We start from the raw sequence: 21,648 nt of genomic DNA, 5'->3' as shown, positions 1-21,648 counted from the left end.
ACAGTTGTTTGGCCTAGAGCGTCAGAGCTTCAGTTAGCTACAGAAACGGACTCAGAAGGAGAAGGGAGTGGTAGCTTAAGGCAGTTGACGCGGGGCCAGAAAGCGGCTAGTTAGATGGCGGTATGTCCATGTCCACTTGCTACATGCCATGTTTAGTTACAATTAAAATACTTTTATCTTATTAGTGCCAGGGAATCGGATTGGGAATCGGCACTGCAAAACGATTGCTATTTGTCAGTTGAGAGAGTTTATCCGCAAGCTGATCTCGCAAGACGAGTCGAGTTCATTTCACAATTGTAGCGGCCGCTTTCCATGCAACCCATCCCCATAATTTTCTCAGTTGCGTGTGGGACACTCTGCCTTTAAACACATGTGAATCCAATCAATTCCAAGCACCTTTTATGCCATGGTGAGGCAGACACAAATCAAACGACTGATTTGCACGCTTCAACATTTCTCGATTGAATTATTATCGCCCCGCTACAACCACAACCAGTTGCAGCTGATAAACCTGCAACCGACAGTTGTTGCAACGTTTACAACATTGTTGACCAAAACCGAAAGCGATGACGACTACAATGCCCCAGTGGCCATGTTGTTGCGCTTGCTATCACGCACCGTAGTTGCTACAAGTTGCAACAAATTTGTCAGACTTTTGACCATTTGTGGTACCGCGTACATGTGACTAGTAGAGCCATGTTTAAGACTTGATGATTTCTGCAACTCAGCTCCGCTTCTCCACTCGTCATCAGCTTATTTGGCAGCTCGTCGGCGATTAATTAGAGAATCCCTACTACTACGTCAAGTAGCTGCTGCAAAATCAACTGCTGCAACTTCAAACACTTTCAATTTCTTGGCTTCTAGGCTGTCGTGCCACGCCCACGCTCAACTCACATATCACGTAATGACCATTAAAAGCCATCACGATCTTCCAATGATTCTCCTGTCGTTTATGTAATCCTCGCACGATCTTAAGCTCTTTTTTTTTTTTTGATTAGCTCAATGGCTAAAGGAGCTGCTGCTACAGTTGATGTTGGTCGAACCAACTCTCTTCTTATTGACCAAAGTACAGATACTAACGATGAACGCAGCTCACCCAGCAAAGGTCATTAAAGAGCTTTGTCCTTTCTGCGCTTCATCAGATGTAGCGTCGTGGCTATATTTATGACTCATAGGCTGTTTCATGCCACTTAAAGTTTCTCTAATTCGAATATTAACTACATATTTCGTTTTATTTATTTACATTTTTAATTTTTGACCATGAAATTTACTTTGTTTAATTTTTAGTAATAAAAACTACATATATGCTACATATGTATATAGAGTATATTAATATATAACGAAGAGTAGCAAAGTTGATTAGCAGATCAACTTATCGAATTTGTTGAGTTGTTCAGTGTTGTCATCTCGCATACGTCTTGCACAGAGCAATGTATGATAGGTAGTATGTTCAGCTTTGGCTCGACTTAAATTCAACTGCAATTTGGACGTTGTGCAAATGTGAGAGTTTGGGAAAAGGAGAGAGAGAGATAGGAGAACAGGGAGAGATTAAGGAAGAGAGGAAGTGGGACGAAAAAGATGAAATGAGAAGTGGTATATAATATTTTGTTGTTTTTTTTTTTTTTTGTGTGAAATACCGTCACGTTTTAACATTTTACTACTCACTTGCGGCACGTTGTTGCCATTGAGCATATCAGTTTGTGGAATTTTATTGGCCACGCTTCCTCCACAGTTGCCTCTTCTTCTTACTGCTTCTTCTGGTTGGTGCTGTTGTTGCCGTTGCAACTTCGCCTTTGCCTTCGTTTTTGCCATTATGAAGCGCTCTGATCTTGGCCTTGATAGCGCATATAAATGTGGCCAACTACTATGTGCACTGCGACTGCATTGGCCTTAGCGATTGACGTTTATATTGGCAAATATTTTCTATATGTTTCGCATATTTTAATTGTCTTGGAATTTTTATTGGCCAGCTGCGCAGCTTTTTGGGAACCACTCTTCATGTATGTGATAATATTTGTTATTGTTCGATTCTAGTTGCGCCGCCCATTTATTGTCAACATGCGGGTGCAGTGGAAGCTACTCCAGTTAGCTACCGGGAGGCCCCTAGAGATCCACTAGAGCACGTCTACATTTTGGAAGCTCCTGTGGATGTGCCACAACTGCGCCTGCGGTCACCACCGCCCCTCTATAGCCCTCAACCGCTAACGCCGCCGCCTTGCTATAGCGAACGCCCAGGAGCACCTGAGCCGGCGCGATCAGCTCCTACAGACAGGGCTCACCAACCAGCAGAGTATGCCGCAACTACAACACCAGCAGCGCGACAACAAGCGCGTCGTCGACGTCGTCTACGGGAACTACAAGAGCAACAATTGCAGCAGCAACAGCAACAATTAGTCATAAGCAGCAGCAGCAGCAACAGTAGCAGCGATCAGAGCAGCGCCAGCGACTGCGAGCTCGGAGTCAGACAGCAGCGACAACGTAGACGTAGCTCACGAGGACTACGTGGTAAGTTGAGATGATATATGTACATATATAAGACAGTTTATTATTGATTTTGTTTTATGTTACAAGTTATTTAAATTAAATTGCCCGATTTCTTATCCATTCCTTTTGCTTGCAGATGCCTATTGCCCAGATCTGCTGCATGCTTGTGCTCTGATCCTGCGCCAGCAGCAACCCGGCAGCAGCGACAGCTCCGTGGGCAATTTTACAGCAACACCGCCGCCTACACATTCCCAATCGCAGTCAGCAGCTGGCAGACACGAGTACAGTTCGGACTATGTGGAGATTGATGAGTTGCTGCCACCTTTAGGGGCTGGCCCGAAAGCAAAGAGCACACCGCACCTACAGAATGCTGTAGGTATTAATAGTCTAGCGATGGGTCAGAACCTGAGCCTGCGACGCCCGCGCATCTCACTGACCTGGGTACTGAGGGAGCAGCACCAACAGCAGCCAACGGCACAACAGCCAACTAACGAGCCAGAGGAGCAGCAGCACCAGCAGAAGACGAAGGAGTTAAAGGAACTGCCGTTGATGCTAACTAATAGCCATGTTATTGGTGAATCGATTGCACAACGCACAAACCCCGTACCCACGCAATTGGACGTATGCAACAAACGCTATCGCGTTAAGCAGTTGCCTGACAATGGGCAGCATAATGATTCGCTCACTGGCTATGCCACTACGCCCACGGTCCACCTGGCGCCAACTAACGGGCAGTTGACCAACAAAAAGTTCTTCAGCAATCAAAATCTGTTGGAGTACAAGGACAAGGCATCGACAATACGTAACAAGTGTGCGCAAGAGGCTCCAGGAGGAACGCCACCCGTTGCTGCCGCATCAACCAAAGAGCTGCTCTTCGTTTGCACACCGCAGCGGGCCCCAAAGAGCGATGTGAACAGCGAGGTGCTGCAGCTCGCCCGTAAAAGAAACGAAATACGGAAGAAGTTGGCCAATCGACTGCAGCAGGCCAGAGCTACGACTGCCGTCGGTTCCATGAGCTGCACTCCGGTACCCATCGATGAACGTTCTATCACAGTAGCACCTTCGACCACGGATGCACTAAAATGTACCATTTCTGAGCCCAGTCTAGTCGCTGTCTCTGAGGGTGGGGGCGGCAGCGTTGGAGTATCACATCAGCAGCGTCGCCATCGACATCGAAAGCGACGCGAGCGAGAACGACAACGTGTGCAGCGATTCGGGTACGAGATACACAATGTTGATGAATTTCTAACCCGTTGCTCTCTAGCTGCTCCCGGAAACATTCCCGTAGTGCTGGCCACTGCAAGCACGCTCTATCAGACACGACCCGGTGGCTATCAGCTGGAAATTCCTCTGCCACTAGGGATGGTAGTAAATGCGGTTTTTAAGAACCAGAACTGGCTGTATGTGCAGACACCTCACGCCGAAGAGGGCTATGTGGGCTATGCCTGTTGTTTGCCGTTGGGCATCCTTCCATCGGCGGCGAGAGGCTCTAGGCACGCGCCGTGTTGGGAGTCCAATGCGGATATCTTTCCACGCCCCTGCGGCAACATGACCGACTCAGAGAAGGAGATACGACTGCGGGGCGGAACACGTTCTGATGGCGCTCGCACACCTCACAGCTCAAAGGCAACTACGGAGGAGCTACTCCTCCACAACCACAACAACAACAATAACATCAGCAACAACAATAACAACAGCAAGAGTCAGGTGGCTAACGGTGGCGGCAGCAGTTTATCGGGCTCATTGTACGGGGAGCAACATGTGGATAAATTGTATCTGAGAGCTGCCTCGCAGCCCAAGCTTGTGGAAAAAGCCTATGCGCAGTTACGTTCCACCAAGCAAATAGGCTCCGGCGCTGCCTCAACACACAACGTATCCAACGATGAGTATGTCACACTGCAGCAACGAACAACCACTACCAAAAGTACATCCTCAAAGGTGACATCGAAACAGCCGCCACCAACACAGGCACAGAACCATCTTCATCAAGTTCAAGCCCAAACTGTCCGGCGGCTCTCGAATGTGTCCTACATCACCAATGGCCACAATGGCCAGCATCTGCACCCAAATAGCAACCCATCAACAACACAAGGGTCACTTGCACACAATGTTCTGCGTCGGCATCAACAGAATGGCCTGCGCCAAACTCTAGTCGCCATTAACTCTGACTACATCACTGAGAGCATTGTCGTTCACAAGGGCGAAATTGTGACGCTCTGCGAGTGCCGCGAGTCGAAGGATCAGCGGCAGTGGTTCTATGTAAGGACCCGAGACGGCCGCGAGGGCTTCATACCTGCCGAGGTGGCCGGTCACGGTTATCTATAGGCGCCAGACTGAAAGCCTCATCTCCATCAGCACCACAACCACCTCCAAAAGTCACATTAGGATTATTAAAAGACATAAGCTTAATTAACTTAACTAATAACCGAACTAAGGGTCATTGTAAAAGTAGCAATATGCCATGAATTATTTAATTCTTTCGTTCTCTGATTAGTTTTATGTGTACGCTTCTAGAATCTACATAGTTGTAATGTGTGCTATTGGTGTATAATTAGGCATTACGATTGCAACACAAATCAAAGACATTAAAGCAAAATACATACGATAAACTGTACAACCATTATTGTACTTGATGCTTCTACTATATAATTTAAATAAATAAACGTATTACAAAATCAATCGTGTAACTTTTTTTTTAATGACAACGATAAAATAAAATTTTGAAAGGCAAATAATATTGTGAGCACTTTGATTCAATCTCCTGCAGACATTTAAATTTTTCATATGCAGCCCACCAACCTCAACTTTGGCTGGCTCACATTTGAAATTCTAGATCAAAAAAACTGCTGATACACCAGGCGAACAGAAATGATTAGCAGGCAACTGCATAAGAATTTAAAAAATATTGTTGCATACTTTCAGGGGCTGATTTTTGGCGCCAGTGCTGCCAATTCAGATTTGCTTACACGTTGAGTAGTGATGCCCAGCACATGACGGAAAAGTGCTGCCCATAATATTTAAGACTTATCGACAAGAACGCTGCATTTCGATTACGCGCAATAATTTGAAATATTTATTTGAATTGTCTTAAAAAAGACAAACAATATGAGCAACGATAAAATTACATAAAATATTATTTTTTTAAAGAACATTGAATTTACTTTACAAATTATAAATCAAAACTACTTGGCCAATACGTTGTACGTCATTTGAAATACAAACTGCCTCTCACAAAATTAATTTGGCATTCGATTCGTGGCAAAAATACCTTCCAATTATGAGCTTTTTTTTTTTTTTGTTGTACAAATATATTGCTTAATAAAATATAAATACCATATGCTTAAATATTTGATATGATTATATTAATATATATGTTTGTATATGATAATGCGTTATTCATAATTATTGCTAACTCCTCTGCGGGTTGAGGATGCGAAAAGGTAACACGAATTTCGAATTCACAATTGCTATACAATCATCAACAGCACAATTTGTTATTAAAAGGAAGAGGTACTTATGTTTAGATATGTGCATGAAAAATGAATATGCATATGAATAAATGGTTCCAATTGAATACGAAACATTTACAAAAGTTGGGACCAGTTATTTTGTTTTGTTGAACAATGGGTTGTAAAGAGCCCTAAGGATAAAATGACAAAGTTTACTATCGATTGAGCACAAAATACGTTATAGACATGAAAGCAGCGCTGTCGGAATCTAAACAAGATGTACGATTTTACAATAGAATAAAGAAGAGGACTGCATTGAATAAAAATATTAATCAAACACTATACAAACTAAAAGATCTAGATATGAAATCAATTACGCTAGCGCATCATCATTTGATGAGGCAAAACGTAAGAGTCGTAGTAACTGACTCTGGCAAACAACGTTTACTTTAATTCTGGACTCGAGCTGGGTGATGCTGTCGATGCTGCATCCAGATTGGTATTGTCAAAGCTCTCATGCTGCGGCTCTGGTTCCGTTGGCGGTTCCGGCTTTTTTTGTAGCAGCACTGTCATGTTCTTAACGTTGCTGGGCTTCTCTTCGTCATGGTTGATGTTCAGCTGAGTGTCGTTCATTCGATGATAGTGTGGCTTCTGCGAAGTACTTGGCCGAGAATAGTCCAAGTGATCATACTCATCTAAGTTCAAAAATAAGTCAATTAGTTTTAAATTTATATTGAATACATATTATATGGTGAGGGACAACTTATGAAAATTATTACAAAAACTGACAGCACGGCACACTGATTATTGCTTACCTCCCAAGAACAATATTTTGCTATAAATTTTCACTTTATGTTAGCAAATGTATGTGTGCATTGTAAATGAGGAAGCCATGTAGTTGTTAGTCGCATTAATTTATATCGGAAATCATAAAACTTACCGGGATCTTTGTAGCCTTCCTTCTGTTTAATTTCATCGTAGACATGCTCCTCCTTTAATGAATCGCCAATGGCTTTATACACATTTGGATTGGTTAGATCGGCATTCAAGTTTTTGTTGAGCAACTCATGATTATAATTAATTGAATAGCTGCCCACTGTAAAAATATAGTTTAAAATGATGACATCTACTTTGAAATATAATGAACACACCTCTGCTGCTGGCATTAGAGTCATCACCGTAGTCGGCAGTCAGTGAACCATTCTGGTTAAAATTGTTCATCTTGGGGCGCAAATGGCTCGGTAACAAACTCGTCTCGGGATGCATCCCATACACCGGATTGTCAAAGTTATGATTCGCTGGTGGCCAACCGCCACCATTTGTTTCATGCGTGTAGTGAACGTGCGCAATTTCTGTTTTCAGATTGGATACACGACGGCGGTAGTACAGAAACACGGCGCAGATTATAGCCATAAAGATGGTCAATAGCACTAAGCTCAGGGCAACGCCAGCATTGCTTGCTAAACGAAGAAAAAGTTAATTAATTTATTGGGTGTAAGACAATATTTTAGTGGAGTGTTACTTACATTCTTGTACGGATTCAGCAACGCGTTGCGATGCAATCAACTCATCACAATTCTCGCCAGTGTAACCCCTACGACAGACGCAACCCTGCGCCGCATGGCACTGGAAATTGGATGAGGGACAGTCGCAAGAGTGCATGCAATAGTCACCATAAAGACCTTCGGGACAAATCGAGCCGCAATTGTCACCCATCCAGCCGGGCAAACAAATACAGTGACCATCGTTCTTGCGGCAGCTGCGATGATTTTGGCAACGACAATGTTGACTGCAGCCAGCGCCATAGGTATCCTGGGGGCAGGACTGATTGCAATTGGCTCCTGTCCAGCCGGGCAGACATGTGCACTGGCCATTCTCAGGATTGCACTCGCCCTGGTGTTCACAGTTACACTTTAGTTTGCAACTGGGACCGTACAGACCCTGCGGACAGGCGTGTTCACAGGTGAGACCCAAGTAGCCGGGGCGACAAATGACTTCACCGGTAATATGATCACATGTGGTATTGCCTATAAAAATGGATAAGAATACATATTTTTGATAAAGAACTTCAATTTCTGACTTACCGTGCGTACTTTTCTGGCAGCGTTCCTTGCATTCCAACCCATAAAAGCCGTCGGGGCATGGCTCGGAGCAGTCGACGCCGGTCCAGCCGGGTGCACAGATGCAGTTACCCGTATCGGAGTCACAGGATGAATTGTTCAGGCATCTGCAAACTTGATCACAATTTTCACCATAGTAACCGCTCGAACAGTTCGTTTCGCAGTTAACGCCTTTGGGTGCGGGACACAAAACGGGAAAATAAACACACATCGAGTGCAAAACAAAAGACACAAATTAACTATAAGAAATGTTAACAAACAAAATGTGCGAACATGAATTAATGAAAAATAAAAAATGTAATTATGAATTATGAGAGTTTGTGTGTTTTAAGAGCGAAAGTTGAATAGATCAAGAAAGAGAATAGTGATTAGATTGAATAGATTGCATGCAAATTTGTGGAAATTTAGCATTGCTATGTGCTCGTGATTATTAAAGACAGTAGAAATTGGAAATTGGATTATAACACGTGCACTTAAATTGCAGAGTAGAAGCTGTTTTAAGACTCTGTACTACAGAGAGAGATTAAGAGGAAAATAAGATGAGAGAATAATAGAATACTTGAAGTAATTTTGTTTGTTGGGTCTTTTCATGGCAATAGAAGATATGCGATCAGAAAGCAAGTTCAGAGAAAGAATGTCTAAGAGTTTTAAGGTGAGAACATTTGATCACATTTATATGAAAATGCGAAAAGCATGGAATTGATTTAGGGAAATTTAAATTGAATTTTAATGAAATGATTTTATGAGGCGCAAATTAAAAGTGAAAAATGTCGATCGAGAGGCAAGCGCGAGTGTATGAAGAAGTGTGTGAGTGCATAGTTGGGTATCTGAGTAACAGCAGCAGATGAGTGGAGTCTCTCAATGGTTTGTTTAACCCCCCAGAGTCGTACCTCGCCAACCCTGCTTGCATAGGCAACGGCCGGTGGAAGCCTCGCAAGCGATTGTGTTGGACGTATCGCATTGGCACCTGAAAGCACAGTTGATTCCAAAGAGGAAGGTGTCGCACTTCTGCTGACAGTGGTCGCCCATCCAACCAGGAGCACAGGTACAGCTACCATTGATAGGATTGCAGGAGGCATTGTTTTGGCACTGGCAACTACTGCGACACCCATCGCCAAAATGATTGAGATCACAGGGTCTATCGCACTTGTTGTTGCGCCAACCTGGCGCACATAGACATTGGCCTGTCTCTGGAGCGCACTTGGCACCATTCTGACAATCGCATTTAAAGGCACAATCCTGACCATAGCTCCCTGTCGGACAGCTTTCTTCGCAACGTTGTCCAGTAAAGCCGGGAGCACACAAGCAAGTGCCATCCACAGGCGAGCAGTTGGCTCCATTGCGGCAATCGCAGTTCTGCTCACAGTTCAGACCATATTTGAGAAAGGCGCAAGGACGCGTGCACTGATCGCTGCTCCAGCCGATGCTGCACTGGCAACGTCCTGTCTCCGGGTGACACAGATCCGTGTGCTCCATCTCGCACTCGCAAGTTTTGTTACAGTTTATTCCATACTTGTCAATATCACAAATGCGACGTTCACAGCGCTCTCCCTCCCAGCCTGGCGCACAGATGCATTTGCCAGTCCGGCTGCAGGCGGCATCGTTCTCGCAGTTGCATTTTTCAGTGCAGTTACGTCCATAGGTATTCAGAGGACACTCGTCCATGCACACTTCGCCCATGTAGCCGGGCGGACACTCGCAACGTCCAGTGATGTGATGACAAGGTGCATCGTTCAAGCAGTGACAGTGTAGTTCACAGTTGAGTCCATGACTCCCAGTTGGACACTTGTTGGCGCAGACATCGCCCGTCCAGCCAATGGTACATTCACAGGCGCCATTTTGCGGATCACAGTGTCCATCGTTCTGGCAGCGACAATCCTCCTCACATTTGGCGCCATGCTTGCCATCGGGACAAGGCATATCGCATCTGATGAAGGCGTATGTATTAAAAGAGCAGTTTCAGGGAATTGTGCAAATCGGAGAATCATTGCTCCACTTACAGGGGACCCATAAAACCGGGTGCACACGAACATTTGCCAGAGATGTGATCGCAGCTTCCGCCGTTCTCACAGCGGCATACCTCGGCACACTGCTCCCCATATCGTTGAGGCGGACAGAACTCATCGCATCTGGTGCCCGTGTAACCCTTGGCGCACTCGCACTTGCCGCTGTAAGGCTCGCATGTTGCACCATTTAGACAATCGCACTTCAGTTGACAGTCGATGCCATAGAGGCCAGGCGAGCAATCTGCCGAAGAGTTGTGTTCACATTAAGATTATCAGCCTGCATATCGGTTATATGTGGCAACATTTTTACAACAATTAGGACTATTCATTTTTAAATTATTTAAATTATAAAGAAAGTGCACTCTCTAAAGACTATGACTATTACTTTGAACATTTATTGAAATCCAAACAAAGTCCCCATATTAAAATGGAACATTTTAAAACGTTCGGAATATAGTAAGTAATTGTAAAATTCTAAATAATTGAGATCGTTTCACGTATTATTTTATGTTTTTTTCTATTCTATTAAAAATCTTCTGATGCCAATAATTAGTTCAATTAAAATGTTTTTTTTTTTTTCATTAACTAAGACATTTTTTTGTGTGCACAATTTGAGCTGTAGGAAATTGTCTATGGCGAAATACTATATTGTTGCTTATAACCGATATGTGCTGCAGTTATTTACAGACTAGACGAACACACATTATAAAGACATATTTGCAGCTGCCGAGATTAAAGGATGTTGCAGGAGGTGGAGACGTGGTTAGTCGACATTTAGAATTAGCCAAAGAGCGCGTTGTTCAGTGTGCTAGCCCAAGCTGGTTAGAAGAGTAGGGTGCGAGCCACAGTGGGGTTTAAGATAGGCGTCAGTTTATATAAGTGTATATGTATATGGGAGTATGTGTTGGTGGTGGAGTGTAGAGAACATAATTAGTAAATTTAAAAACTACACACTACAAGACAAGAGATTAGTTAAAAACAAAAGCATATAAAAAAAAACATATAAATTAAAAGACAAATGTGCCAACCGAGAAAGCTTCTTCGAATATCCGAAGTTCTGATACTCTTGCAGAGCAATACATAACATTAATAATTTGTATTTATTCGTTAATCCTTAACATTTAACTTGGTCTCACTCTTGCCTTTCTTCATGAACATAGTGTAAAATACACACATTTACATTTGCCTCATGAATCTAGCTTAGTTATCACTTTCATGTATGTTCAATTTAAGGCACAGTTTTACAGGACTACACGATTTTTCTAAATTTTGGTAATAATTAAATTTTACAGTTCGTACTCTCTACTTATGGTTTGCTAGAATGAACTAATGTCCAATAACTACATTAACATTCTACAGCTGTGTAGTTTCGCCTATAGTAGAAGTACCTACATATGTACAGACATGCTAATGGTACTTTTCTAAATTTCTCTTTGAATATTCTACTAAGAGTTTAACATTAAATTACATTATTTGATGACAATAGAAATTAAGTATTATTGGTGATCAAATATAATACTGCCGTTGCTCAATTCTACGTTTATCTTGAGAAGCAAATATTTTGTATCTCAACTCTGCAAGAGTAGCGCACACTTTGTGCAATTGCGGTAGTTGCCAGTTGAGCCAAGTCCGCGCACCCAAGGTATTTCAGTATAGTTTTTTCAAACACACACGGAAAAAAAGACAAATCTCTTAAAGGGACATCGACTACTACGTATATGTATAATAAAATGAAACGAACTTATATTGCAGACAGGTCCTCCATAGCCTTCTGTGCACTTGCACTTCTCTGGAGCTACACATTCACCATGTTGGCAGGGCTGACTACAATGAGGAACACACTGGTTACCCTGGCGTACGTATCCATCTAAAAGAGGGAAATTTGATTAGAGAATGTATTTCTTTTTTTCTGGAAATGGAAGGGAACGCTTACCACAACAGTCACGCACTATGCGAGCTTTGGTTAAAGTCTGAGTTTTGTTCACCACACGATGTTTTATGCGGTAGGTGGGACAGCTAGGCGGAATATTGAGGCACCACGTGGAACCACGCTCCTGGAATGACTGGAGTTCAGTAATGACCACCTCCACATTGTAGCTGCAAAGTACACATTTTCCAGATTATTTTCGTTAAGGATGAAATATTTAGTCTAGCTACTTACTTTTCGCGTTTTTTGCAGACATTGAGTCCCTCGGGCTCATCAATGCTTTGATCAATGATCTCGGTGTGCACCATCATCAGCAATAGTTGCAATGCAAGTAGTTGCAATGCAAGCTTCAAGCTGAGCCGCGACATTTCGCAGTTGTATATTATTGGCAGTGTTATCCAATATATTCTGTTTTTCAGTATCGTATCAGGAACACAACTCAACACATTACTTTAAAATGAGTCGCCGATGCAACTGCAATCAAGCTGTATGGGTGGTGTATATAGATTAAGCTTGTTCCTGGGAATGACTCAGAGCTCGTATAATCACGCAATCAAACAGTCAGCAATGGAACAAAAGAGGCAACAACTGCAAATGAAGACATGAGATCAGCATTAAAATCGATGTATAACATGGTATAGTAAGAGTACTTTTTATAGGAAAATAACTGTATAAATTGGTTTTTATAAAACGCAAGCTTAGCATAAGAGTGATCAAGAATTTGTAAAAAACGCTAGTGAAAAAACATGTTCATAAACATATAAACAAGCCAAGGACACGAATTAAAAGTGGCTTTTAAAGAAACTTAGACATAAAAAAAGTTTAACTAGTTGTTGAACATACAATCAACTAAAGACAATAATTAAAATGAAATGCAAATATTCAGCATATAAGTTCAAAAAGTCATTCAGGATTTACGGACTAGCGGAAAATCGGCTATTATACAAACATTTTGCTAATGTAACTAACGATTTTGGAAGTAAGATAACTTAGTAACTTACTAATTGACTAAGATTCTTAAGATCTGATTATTGCACAGTATAAGTGTGATCGACATAAGGTTATTTTTGCCTTAATGAAAAATTTGCCTCTTCTAGGGATTAGAGTAGGCCTACAATTTAAGTGAGCATAGATCAAGAAAAAATTCATTTAATACGTCATATATCAGAGCGTAGCAAAATTTACACACAGTCGAATCCTCGTATCTTAAAACGAATCGTAATAAACAAAAGGTAATTGCAGATTACAGATTGGGAAAGCAAATGCGGTAAGTTTATCATCTGCCAACTTTAAATGTTCAATGTGATCTAATAGGGATGCAATCTGTAACAGATAATGCAGAAACAACGTTCACCGTACACAGGAGGGGGCGTCTTCAATGTGCAACAGCACAAATCATCAAAGTATGGAAGGAATGATGGTCTCAATGGAATGCCATTTTTGGTGCAGTTGGCTCAGCAGTCTCAGCGCAGCAATGCGGGGGCTGTGGGGCATGAGCGGGGACTACGCAGTGGCACGCCCCGCAGCTATGACACCGACGATAGCTTCCACGCTAGTAATAACTATAGCGGCTGCAACAATAACCTTAACAACAATCCAAGCAATATTAACTATTTTAGCAAGAACAACATCTACGAGGGGGATATGCCCAACTTGACACTTGGATCATGCTATAACAATGCTATGCCCAGTGATGAGTATTCGCACATGGATCGAGTGGATCAGTTGGATCCATTGGGCTCTTATAGATCCATGGAACAACAAAACGATGCAATACTTCATAACCATGGCAACCATCAAAGCGATACGGACTCGGAGACCGAGTATCGTCAACACAGGAAAGACTTTGGCCCGAAGTGCACCGCCCGCAAATATTGGGTTCATGTCTTTGATTTCGTCAAGTCAAAGATGACGCTACAACGACAGGAGCGCATGGAGCTGGAGCTGCAACTTTTCCGTGCGCACTCTATCTATAGCCATGTGCTCCTGATGCTGCAGCTGCTCAGAATCGTATTAGCCGGTGTGATGGTGAACGGCGTATCAATGGGCATACGTTTCACCCAGGTGAGCTATCGCTTGTGGAGCACCAAGTTCATGCTGCGTAGCTTGGTGCGTCAGTTCCTGTGGCGCATGGCCAATGCAAAGGTCAACGACGTATTGCTGTTTTTGGGTATTCTGCTCATCACACCCTGGCTGTTTTTTATTAGCCTTATTGGCTTTATTGTAGCTACTCTTTTTCATACCAAGACTTGTCTAAACTCGCTGTATCGCCATCTGCGTCAACAAAAAGGCTAAAGATTTTGAAACGCGACGTGGGGCAAACTAACTTACACACTTACATAGCAGACAGAGAGAGAGAGAGAGAGAGAGAAAGAGAGAGAGAAAAAGATAGAAAGAGAGATAAGCAGCATACTCCACTTTCAAATTCCAAAAGTATCCATTAACGAGACTTGTACAATGTTTCTTACAGGGATCTCTTAACCTTGACCAATACCAAAAACAAAAACTTGCACTCTATACATAAGCATTTTACTTTGCGGCAATAAATTATAAAAAAAAAATAAGTTTACGTATAATTCAAATATTTCAATACAAAAGTGAAATCGCTTAATGATTTTGAACAGAATACCAAATTGGTAACACTATTCCTTTAATTCAATGATTATGTATACCTTTTAGTTTAGTCAAATAATTTACAAGAAGTATTACATGAATTCATAGTTTAAATGAATATGAATTGGTCATAGAGTAAACAATCCGAATATTCAAAATTTTATAAAATATAAGTTACTGCAAATTGTAAGAATCTGCAGTAAGTAATGCAATTAATGCTTTATGAGGACAATACTAGTATTTTGTATATATGTCAAATATATATCAGATGGCCGTAATAAATGTTAGAGTTTGCGTCGGAGACCATGCAGACAAATATAAGTTCACACGCAGAAATTGCAAATAGAAAAAAGGAACGCAACCATAATTAAATAGTTATATTAAACTATTTTATTTTATAATAAAAATGCAGAGCAACAAAAGCATTTCCGTTGCTCATCAGTCGCCACAGTATGGATAGCGATCTCCACGCTCAACTGCGTTCATTTCACTTTCAATTGCACTGCACTTTAAACCCCACATAGCATTCGAGTATGTGTACATATGTGTATTCTGTATAATATTCTGCGTACTGTCATAAGCTATACAGCGCGCCTGTTTTGCGATGCGTCATTTATTTATTATAAATTTCAGCAAAATAAAAATTGCTTTATGCTAATTGGATTCACGCTCAAGTTTATAGTAATAACAAATCAAAAGAGGAAGCTGAAGAGGAAGAGAGAGCTGAGAAATAAAAGCTATTTCAAAGCAAAGCTTCTTTAGTTTCGGTACGAGTTTCAAGGTAATAGTTGAGATAAGCTTAAAGGGCACCGAGGGTCTCAATTTACCTACTAAAAAGTACTTTATACACAATTTGAAATAAGACGCGTGTCAATTATGTCAAGAGTAGATGTGAAATAACCCAAGTGAAGTCCAGTGATCAGGATACAAACGATCAAATGGCAAAAGGTTGCACAACATTCACGGAGAAGTTTTACAAAGAAAATGTAATACATGAAATAAATATAATATCATATGTCGTCCTCATTTGTGCAGATATATTTAAACACGCACTGCATACATTTAAGGTAAACAACAACAGAACGCTTTTAAAACTGGAAATACTCTAATTCTTGTAGAATTCACATTGTTCACCATTTGGAAAATACCTGTCATCATTTTGGCTTCGTGACCAGTCGACAATTGCCAGTAATGATAGATTAGTATATCTAGATTAATAATTAAATATAATTACAGAGTTGTATTCAAGTATATAGTGGCACGTGAATCGTAATCGCGTGACAATACGAAATTTCCTACCAAAACTATGTATATCATTTTGTATCAATGTGTAGAATCCACACTGAAAAAAGACCAATTTCTAAAATCAAGAACATACTCGTATGTCTTGTGTTCTTAAAATAGAACCACTTTAAAAACAAAATTTTAAAACCAAGAACATTAGTCTGAAAAATGCTAAATTCTCCAAATACGACCAAAAATACTAGATTTAGGTTATAAAATTCTATAATCCATCGAAATTTTTATAAAGTTTTTATCTAGCCTTCAGTGCTTTTGGTCAAAACTCAGTTAATCGAGGTGTTGCGAACTATTTTTTATTGCATTCTAAGAAAGGATGACCAGGATTCAAATGCTACGCGAAATAATGAAAAACTGCAATTGCGCTAATAAAATAATAAAATAGTAAAAAACAAAAAAAAATCTTATAAGATTTGTTTATTAATAAGAACCAAAGTTCTTAGTACTAAGAACAAAACCCATATTTTTAACATTTTTGTTAAGTGTAGGAGGCGAAAACTGAAGAAATGGTTGCCAGGCCATTAGCTTAAATTACGTGCTTTGTTTAATTGAATTGCCATAGCCTTGACCACGGTCAGGAGCGGAAAAATGTTGTTCAAACTAACGGTTATTCTTACAATAAAAATAAATAAAATCAAAAAGGCTCGACAAGAAACACAATTACAACTATTAGATTAGCTTATCTGTCTTTCTCTTCCAATCTACAACTCTTTACAGATAAGGCTGCTCCTTCGCGTTATGACTGATAACACGCTGTCGATAAGACGCCCTGCCGAGTGACTAATAATATGTCTACACAAGAAGCAGACACATCTATATATGTACATATAAATATATACATATATATATATACATATTACATTTTCCATATAATAATATAAACGCACAGATTTCAGACGGTCATGCAGATACTTTATGCCGGCTAAATGAATCATTGCATCTAAAGAGCACCCAATCGCTATAAAATGTATTTATTTAGAGTTCAAATAGGAAACATTTTTCCAAACATTCAATACAAGCAATTTAAACGGACAAGGAACTGTCATGTTTACTGCAATGTTAATCTTATTATCTGTGCAATTATGATTAGATATTCATACTATTGCAAATATTTATAACATAATATTACAGGAATTCTTATGCATTGCCTGGGTTGTGTTTATTTGGAGTCGCTTTTCTGATCTGCATTATGCACTTATGTACATACATTCAATTCTGTCTGTAGTATACACATTTTTGTATTTACAATTTGTTAATGAACTAAATGAAAATGACTCGTATGAGTCATGCGGGGCAAGCGCTGGAAGGAAATATAGAGAGAGAGAGATAGATAGAGAGCAGAAAACTAGCCGGCATCTTAGGCTATTTGCGGTTGTGTCTGTATCTGTATACGAGTATGTTGTTGTATTTACATCTATTGCTCATATGGCCATTGTGATTTTTATTCAATGGAAAGTTGTATCGATGCCAGTTTAGTCATTCATTCAGCAATCGAACATCTGGTCTTGTGCCTCAATTACTAGGCATTGCTTCCATTCACGAGGGCTAATTTTAATAATTAATATATTTCATAAGCTAACGCTTATCTAGATTTGCGGTTTGTCATATGGCAAACGTGCAGTTGTAAAGTGGGTACTTTCTGTTTATTATCAACTCACTGATCAAATATGTATATGTAATATTAAATCGATAGCGCACCGAATATTACTTGTCAATCTCTTGTTGAGTACTTGTCCAAACAGCCTGAATCACTTCGTAGATCAAATAACTAACTGTTTATTAGTTGACCTAATTAACAAATATATAATTTGCAAGCAGACGGAACATATATCACAATTTTCTGAGAGCTCTAGATGTCCTCACAATGCACACAGAATGTGATTAGCTCCGTATCTTCAGATGTTTTTCTGGACTTTCTTATATATGTATGTATGTATATACATACATTTATCGCTAACGCTGCTATCAGCGTGGGTGGCTAGCTTCAAGTGTATATATCTTCATGTGTAGTCTACATAAATGATATTCAATCGCATTAAATGGCGCAGTTGAGAGCCACTGAACAAAGGCAGTTGAGCTGAGACATGACTTTGTGTCGAGCTGCTTTTAATAACTAAACGGAACATAAGTCGCAGTTTGAATCAGTTCCAATCACTGTTTTGATTTCATTTGAAATTCCTGAATCGGCAAACAGCGTAAGTTAAAAATAATTATACGAGCAGCAGTAAGTAATAATAAATAATTGCAAGGAAAATAAACATTTCTCCTTAAAGGGGATTTTGCACTGGAAAATAAACATAAAAAACAATATGAAAGAATTTTGCAAGATGACCAGCAATTAAATTGATGCAGCAATAATTTGTTAATTCAAAAGTTGGAGATTAAATTCTGCAGTGGAAGCAGTGCCTTGAATAACTTTTAATTTAATGAGCTGCTGCTCTTAATTTACTTAAGTTGTTTTGTTTTTTGCTTGTAGAAGAACAAAGAATGTTCTGAAACAAATTGAATATGTATATATACTAAAAGCAAGATTTTGTAAAGTTGAACAAACAGCAAAACAGACAATATTATTACTACATTTGGTATACATATATAGTTAATTAGTTCATATTCTCGATTTTAAAATAAACATATTTCACTTAATATCAAGTTTTATCTATTATTAGTAGAAGCTTTCGAGCCACAGCGATTGAAATAAATTATATGTAATTATCTTGTATTAGGTAGTCATTTGTGTACGTTCAAAACATTTAGAGAGCTCATTCCGGCAATGTGTGACAAATAAAACGTGCACGTACTCAAATAGTCCAAAGTTTTAAGTCCTATACAACATACAGACTATATTCGCAAACGTCAGTTCAATGCAAAAGTGTAAAATGATATCAAAGTGGTGGGCTGATTCGGTTTTCTGATTTGCCTCGTCAGCAGACACCTTAGAAGGTGTATGATGGAGTTCCACATGTTGTGTAATCAAGCAGAAGTTTCAACAGTTTGCATACCCACTTTTTTCCAGAGAATGCAATTGCTTTAAGGCTAACTGCCAAATGAAAGAAACAAAGAGTGGAAGAGCGATAACAATGCCAGTAAAATGCCATGTACTACGGGATCAAGAAAAATAAAGGTTCTCATAATGAGACAGAAACAGGTTCACCTCGACGCACCTTCCTTGTTTGCACTGGTCTTTTTCATCATTCCTGACTGACATTGACGTTATTTGGTGAGCATCACGTAATGGAAAACATTTCCCAAACCCAATCCAAGGGAATCAAGAATTGTTGTTCTGCCGCACCCTCTAAAGTGCATTATGCTGAGTAATTACATTCTGTGGCCAACTCCCTTTAACTGAGTTTGTGTATTAAGGTGCCTCTTTCCACAACGCTTAGAGTTTGTTGTACTTTGTTTTAAGCTGATTAATTGGCACCTTCAAATGCAATGAGAACAAGGAATTTAGTTTCACATGAGTAGTAGTAAATTGTTGTCGCCAGAAATTGATCAGAGCGGCACTGGTAATCTTTTCGGGTAATCCCCAATATTTACGAATACTATAATCAGCGTAAGAATCTTGACACAGCTGTGCATTTAATAAGATGCAATACCGGCTTAACAAATTGTTGACTGAATTTAAAAAGTAAATTGCCAGCAAATGAGAATAAATCTTGCACTCACATGACTAGTAAATACTACAATACATTCTTGTCTGCCAATTCAATTAGACGCGACTGTAGCAGCAAAAAAAAGCAACTGTTAATAATGCGAAGCTAAGCTACATAATCCAAGCCAGCTACCCCCGTCGATCACCCTGTGCAAGCAAGCAATATCTTTTAGTAGTATGTACATATGTATGTACATATGTACGAGTACGCTAAATACGTGAGGAGAACTTGATGCACGCTTGCTGACTTAAAGAAAAATAAACGGGATATGTGTGAGTTATGAGTGTCTGTTTACCATGTGGCTAGAAGAGCAAGCTTCGTTTTTCTGCTGAACAGGCAGACATTCAGTAAATTACATACACACAAATATCTATCTCACTGTTGTTGTTAATCAACGAACGGGATGCGGGCAACACAATTGTTTTGATTGACAAAGAGCATGAGCGAGAGAGAGCATAACAAAATGAGTGGAAAATATTTGCAAATATGTTGGCCTCACAATTTAATCCATGAATTGAGCTGATTTTGCTGCTTTCTTTCAACGAAAGAACACCTTAAAACGATGATAATAAATAAGCAAATAAGGGAATGAGACAAACCGCAAAAGCCAAAACAGGTTTGACTGTCTTTTTAACACGCTCAAAATACTTAAGAACGCTAATTGACACGCACACAAACACACACGAGCTAGCGTACAACGATGAGACACACTCGAAAGCCCAAAGCTAACTGGAACTTTCGTAATGCAGAGACAAAAACAACTACTGATTTAACAATCACAAAAACAACTTATTTCGAAAACAATGGCACATATTTCTTTACGCCATTTGCTATTTTCGTCCGGAGAAATGCAATCGTTTTCATAGTTTACCTTTTGTATTTGTGTTTCCAACAATTTAGTTAGTTTTCTCGTTCTCACATAAAAAAACTCAGATGGAATATGCTCAATATACACTCAAAATGCACTGCATTTCTTTCACTTGCTTTCTTTGCAATAACTACTTCATTTATTCACACTTTTACACTTAAACTTGTTTGGCACCAAATTATAACACTCCGTATTATATGTGTATATATATTCGCGCGATATTAAAACGCAAAACACTTTAACGAAACGCACTCAAAACGATTTATGTACGCAGCAATTTTAATAATTTTTCGTTTGAAGCTGCTTACCGACACACACACAGTCATCCATACTCGAACGCTGTAAGAGAGGAACTGTTTGCTTACCAAACAATGCATGCTCAGCGAGCGGTGAAGGTGGAGGAACTCGATGGCTCTATCGATGCATCGATGCTTTTAGAACATCGATTTATGGAGGTGTCTGTTATTGACATTTCTTTTAGCCGCACTGTAATTTAAATAAATTGATTATTTATAAGGTTTTATTAATTTTGAGACTTTATTTCTAAACAATAAACAGTTATATTTCCAGGGGTGTGACCTTACATGTCGTGGAATATACCAAATTACGCAAACCCTGAGAGTTGCCACCTGGTGAAAAATACCGCTGAAACAAAACTTATTTCATGATGAAAAATCAGGCTTGGCCACATTGCTACATAACAGCAGCGGCGTGCTATAGCTAACAGCTTTGGGAAGTAAGTCATTTTTTGTGTGCATGGTGTATTAAGCAGCTGCAATGCCCTGTTTTTACAGCATTAATAACTGGGAGTTCTTCGTTTTTTTTTTATAATATACATATTTGAAATGTTACATTTGCCTCATGTAAAAATCCATAACAAAGACTGGTTTTTTCAAATTTTTAAAAATCTTTCTGCTTAAATTTTTCTATAATTTATGTCGCTCATTTATTTATTATTTGGTGGTTAAAGTTTGTTTACATTCTGCGCAGCAGTTTTACATCGGAACGGCTACACTAAAAACTTACTGTTGCCCATATTTTGTTATTTCCGCGACTCGATCAAATGTGAAAAAACTGAGTGGCTGTGGAAATGGTACATTATTAAAAGTATGGTGAGACCATATTGAGCGCAATATTCATATATGGTGTAAATGTATGAAAAAATACCAAAACCGCTTTCAAAATCTCAATTTGAAAATATCGATGTATACGATGTTTTTACCTAGTAT

General features: G+C 39.8%; 3 protein-coding genes and 1 long non-coding RNA gene across 9 annotated transcripts in view; 3 read left to right on the top strand and 1 right to left on the bottom strand.

Moving 5' to 3' along the window:
- LOC117572531 (uncharacterized) overlaps positions 1 to 5,152 on the top strand; it is a 39,962-nt gene extending 34,810 nt beyond the window's left edge. For both annotated transcript variants that reach the window (XM_034255396.2, XM_034255394.2), the window contains 2 exons: positions 2,035 to 2,505; positions 2,621 to 5,152. In XM_034255396.2, the coding sequence (XP_034111287.1) occupies positions 2,035 to 2,505; positions 2,621 to 4,809 (2,660 nt within the window). In that variant the 3' untranslated portion in view covers positions 4,810 to 5,152. The remainder of the gene's footprint in view (positions 1 to 2,034; positions 2,506 to 2,620) is intronic.
- A 382-nt stretch (positions 5,153 to 5,534) lies between these two features.
- Positions 5,535 to 20,771, bottom strand: LOC117572530 (protein draper). Of its 4 annotated transcripts, XM_034255390.2 has the most exons (12): positions 20,423 to 20,771; positions 12,221 to 12,574; positions 11,993 to 12,156; positions 11,801 to 11,926; positions 10,054 to 10,300; positions 8,944 to 9,980; positions 8,018 to 8,224; positions 7,460 to 7,960; positions 7,085 to 7,393; positions 6,874 to 7,029; positions 6,749 to 6,781; positions 5,535 to 6,628 (listed from the first exon to the last, which is right to left on the bottom strand). In XM_034255390.2, exons 2-12 carry the CDS (start codon positions 12,352 to 12,354, stop codon positions 6,378 to 6,380), a joined length of 3,165 nt encoding a protein of 1,054 aa, XP_034111281.1. In that variant the 5' UTR covers positions 12,355 to 12,574; positions 20,423 to 20,771; the 3' UTR covers positions 5,535 to 6,377. The 4 variants fall into 4 exon arrangements, with proteins under 4 accessions (XP_034111281.1, XP_034111282.1, XP_034111283.1 ...); XM_034255391.2 differs by lacking the exon at positions 6,749 to 6,781 and having other exon boundaries at positions 20,423 to 20,770; XM_034255392.2 differs by lacking the exons at positions 8,944 to 9,980; positions 10,054 to 10,300 and having other exon boundaries at positions 20,423 to 20,770.
- LOC127565659 (uncharacterized) lies at positions 13,087 to 14,375 on the top strand. 2 transcript variants are annotated; one of them, XM_052005291.1, is made up of 2 exons: positions 13,087 to 13,218; positions 13,319 to 14,375. In XM_052005291.1, the coding sequence occupies exon 2, from the start codon at positions 13,322 to 13,324 to the stop codon at positions 14,279 to 14,281; it is 960 nt and encodes a 319-aa protein (XP_051861251.1). In that variant the 5' UTR covers positions 13,087 to 13,218; positions 13,319 to 13,321; the 3' UTR covers positions 14,282 to 14,375. The 2 variants fall into 2 exon arrangements, with proteins under 2 accessions (XP_051861251.1, XP_051861250.1); XM_052005290.1 differs by having other exon boundaries at positions 13,097 to 13,253.
- LOC127565660 (uncharacterized) lies at positions 17,939 to 21,576 on the top strand. The gene is made up of 3 exons (XR_007954992.1): positions 17,939 to 18,093; positions 20,978 to 21,155; positions 21,214 to 21,576. It is a non-coding gene; the product is annotated as an uncharacterized LOC127565660 (long non-coding RNA).
- The last annotated feature ends 72 nt before the right edge of the window (positions 21,577 to 21,648 follow it).

This window comes from Drosophila albomicans, chromosome 3, assembly GCF_009650485.2.
Source record: "Drosophila albomicans strain 15112-1751.03 chromosome 3, ASM965048v2, whole genome shotgun sequence".
Classification (NCBI taxonomy): Eukaryota; Metazoa; Arthropoda; class Insecta; order Diptera; family Drosophilidae; genus Drosophila; species Drosophila albomicans.
Note: the sequence above shows the minus strand (reverse complement) of the source record. Positions and strands in the feature narration are given on the sequence as shown.

Bases quoted from the DNA above. Each gene is read 5' to 3' on its own strand.
- LOC127565659 (XM_052005291.1), top strand. From the start codon at position 13,322: ATGCAGAAACAACGTTCACCGTACACAGGAGGGGGCGTCTTCAATGTG.
- LOC117572530 (XM_034255390.2), bottom strand. From the start codon at position 12,354: ATGTCGCGGCTCAGCTTGAAGCTTGCATTGCAACTACTTGCATTGCAA. The intron at 7,394-7,459 runs GTAAGTAACACT...TTCTTCGTTTAG, and splicing joins TGCTGAATCCGTACAAGAAT to CAAGCAATGCTGGCGTTGCC. The intron at 6,782-6,873 runs GTAAGTTTTATG...GCTAACATAAAG, and splicing joins GGAAGGCTACAAAGATCCCG to TGAAAATTTATAGCAAAATA.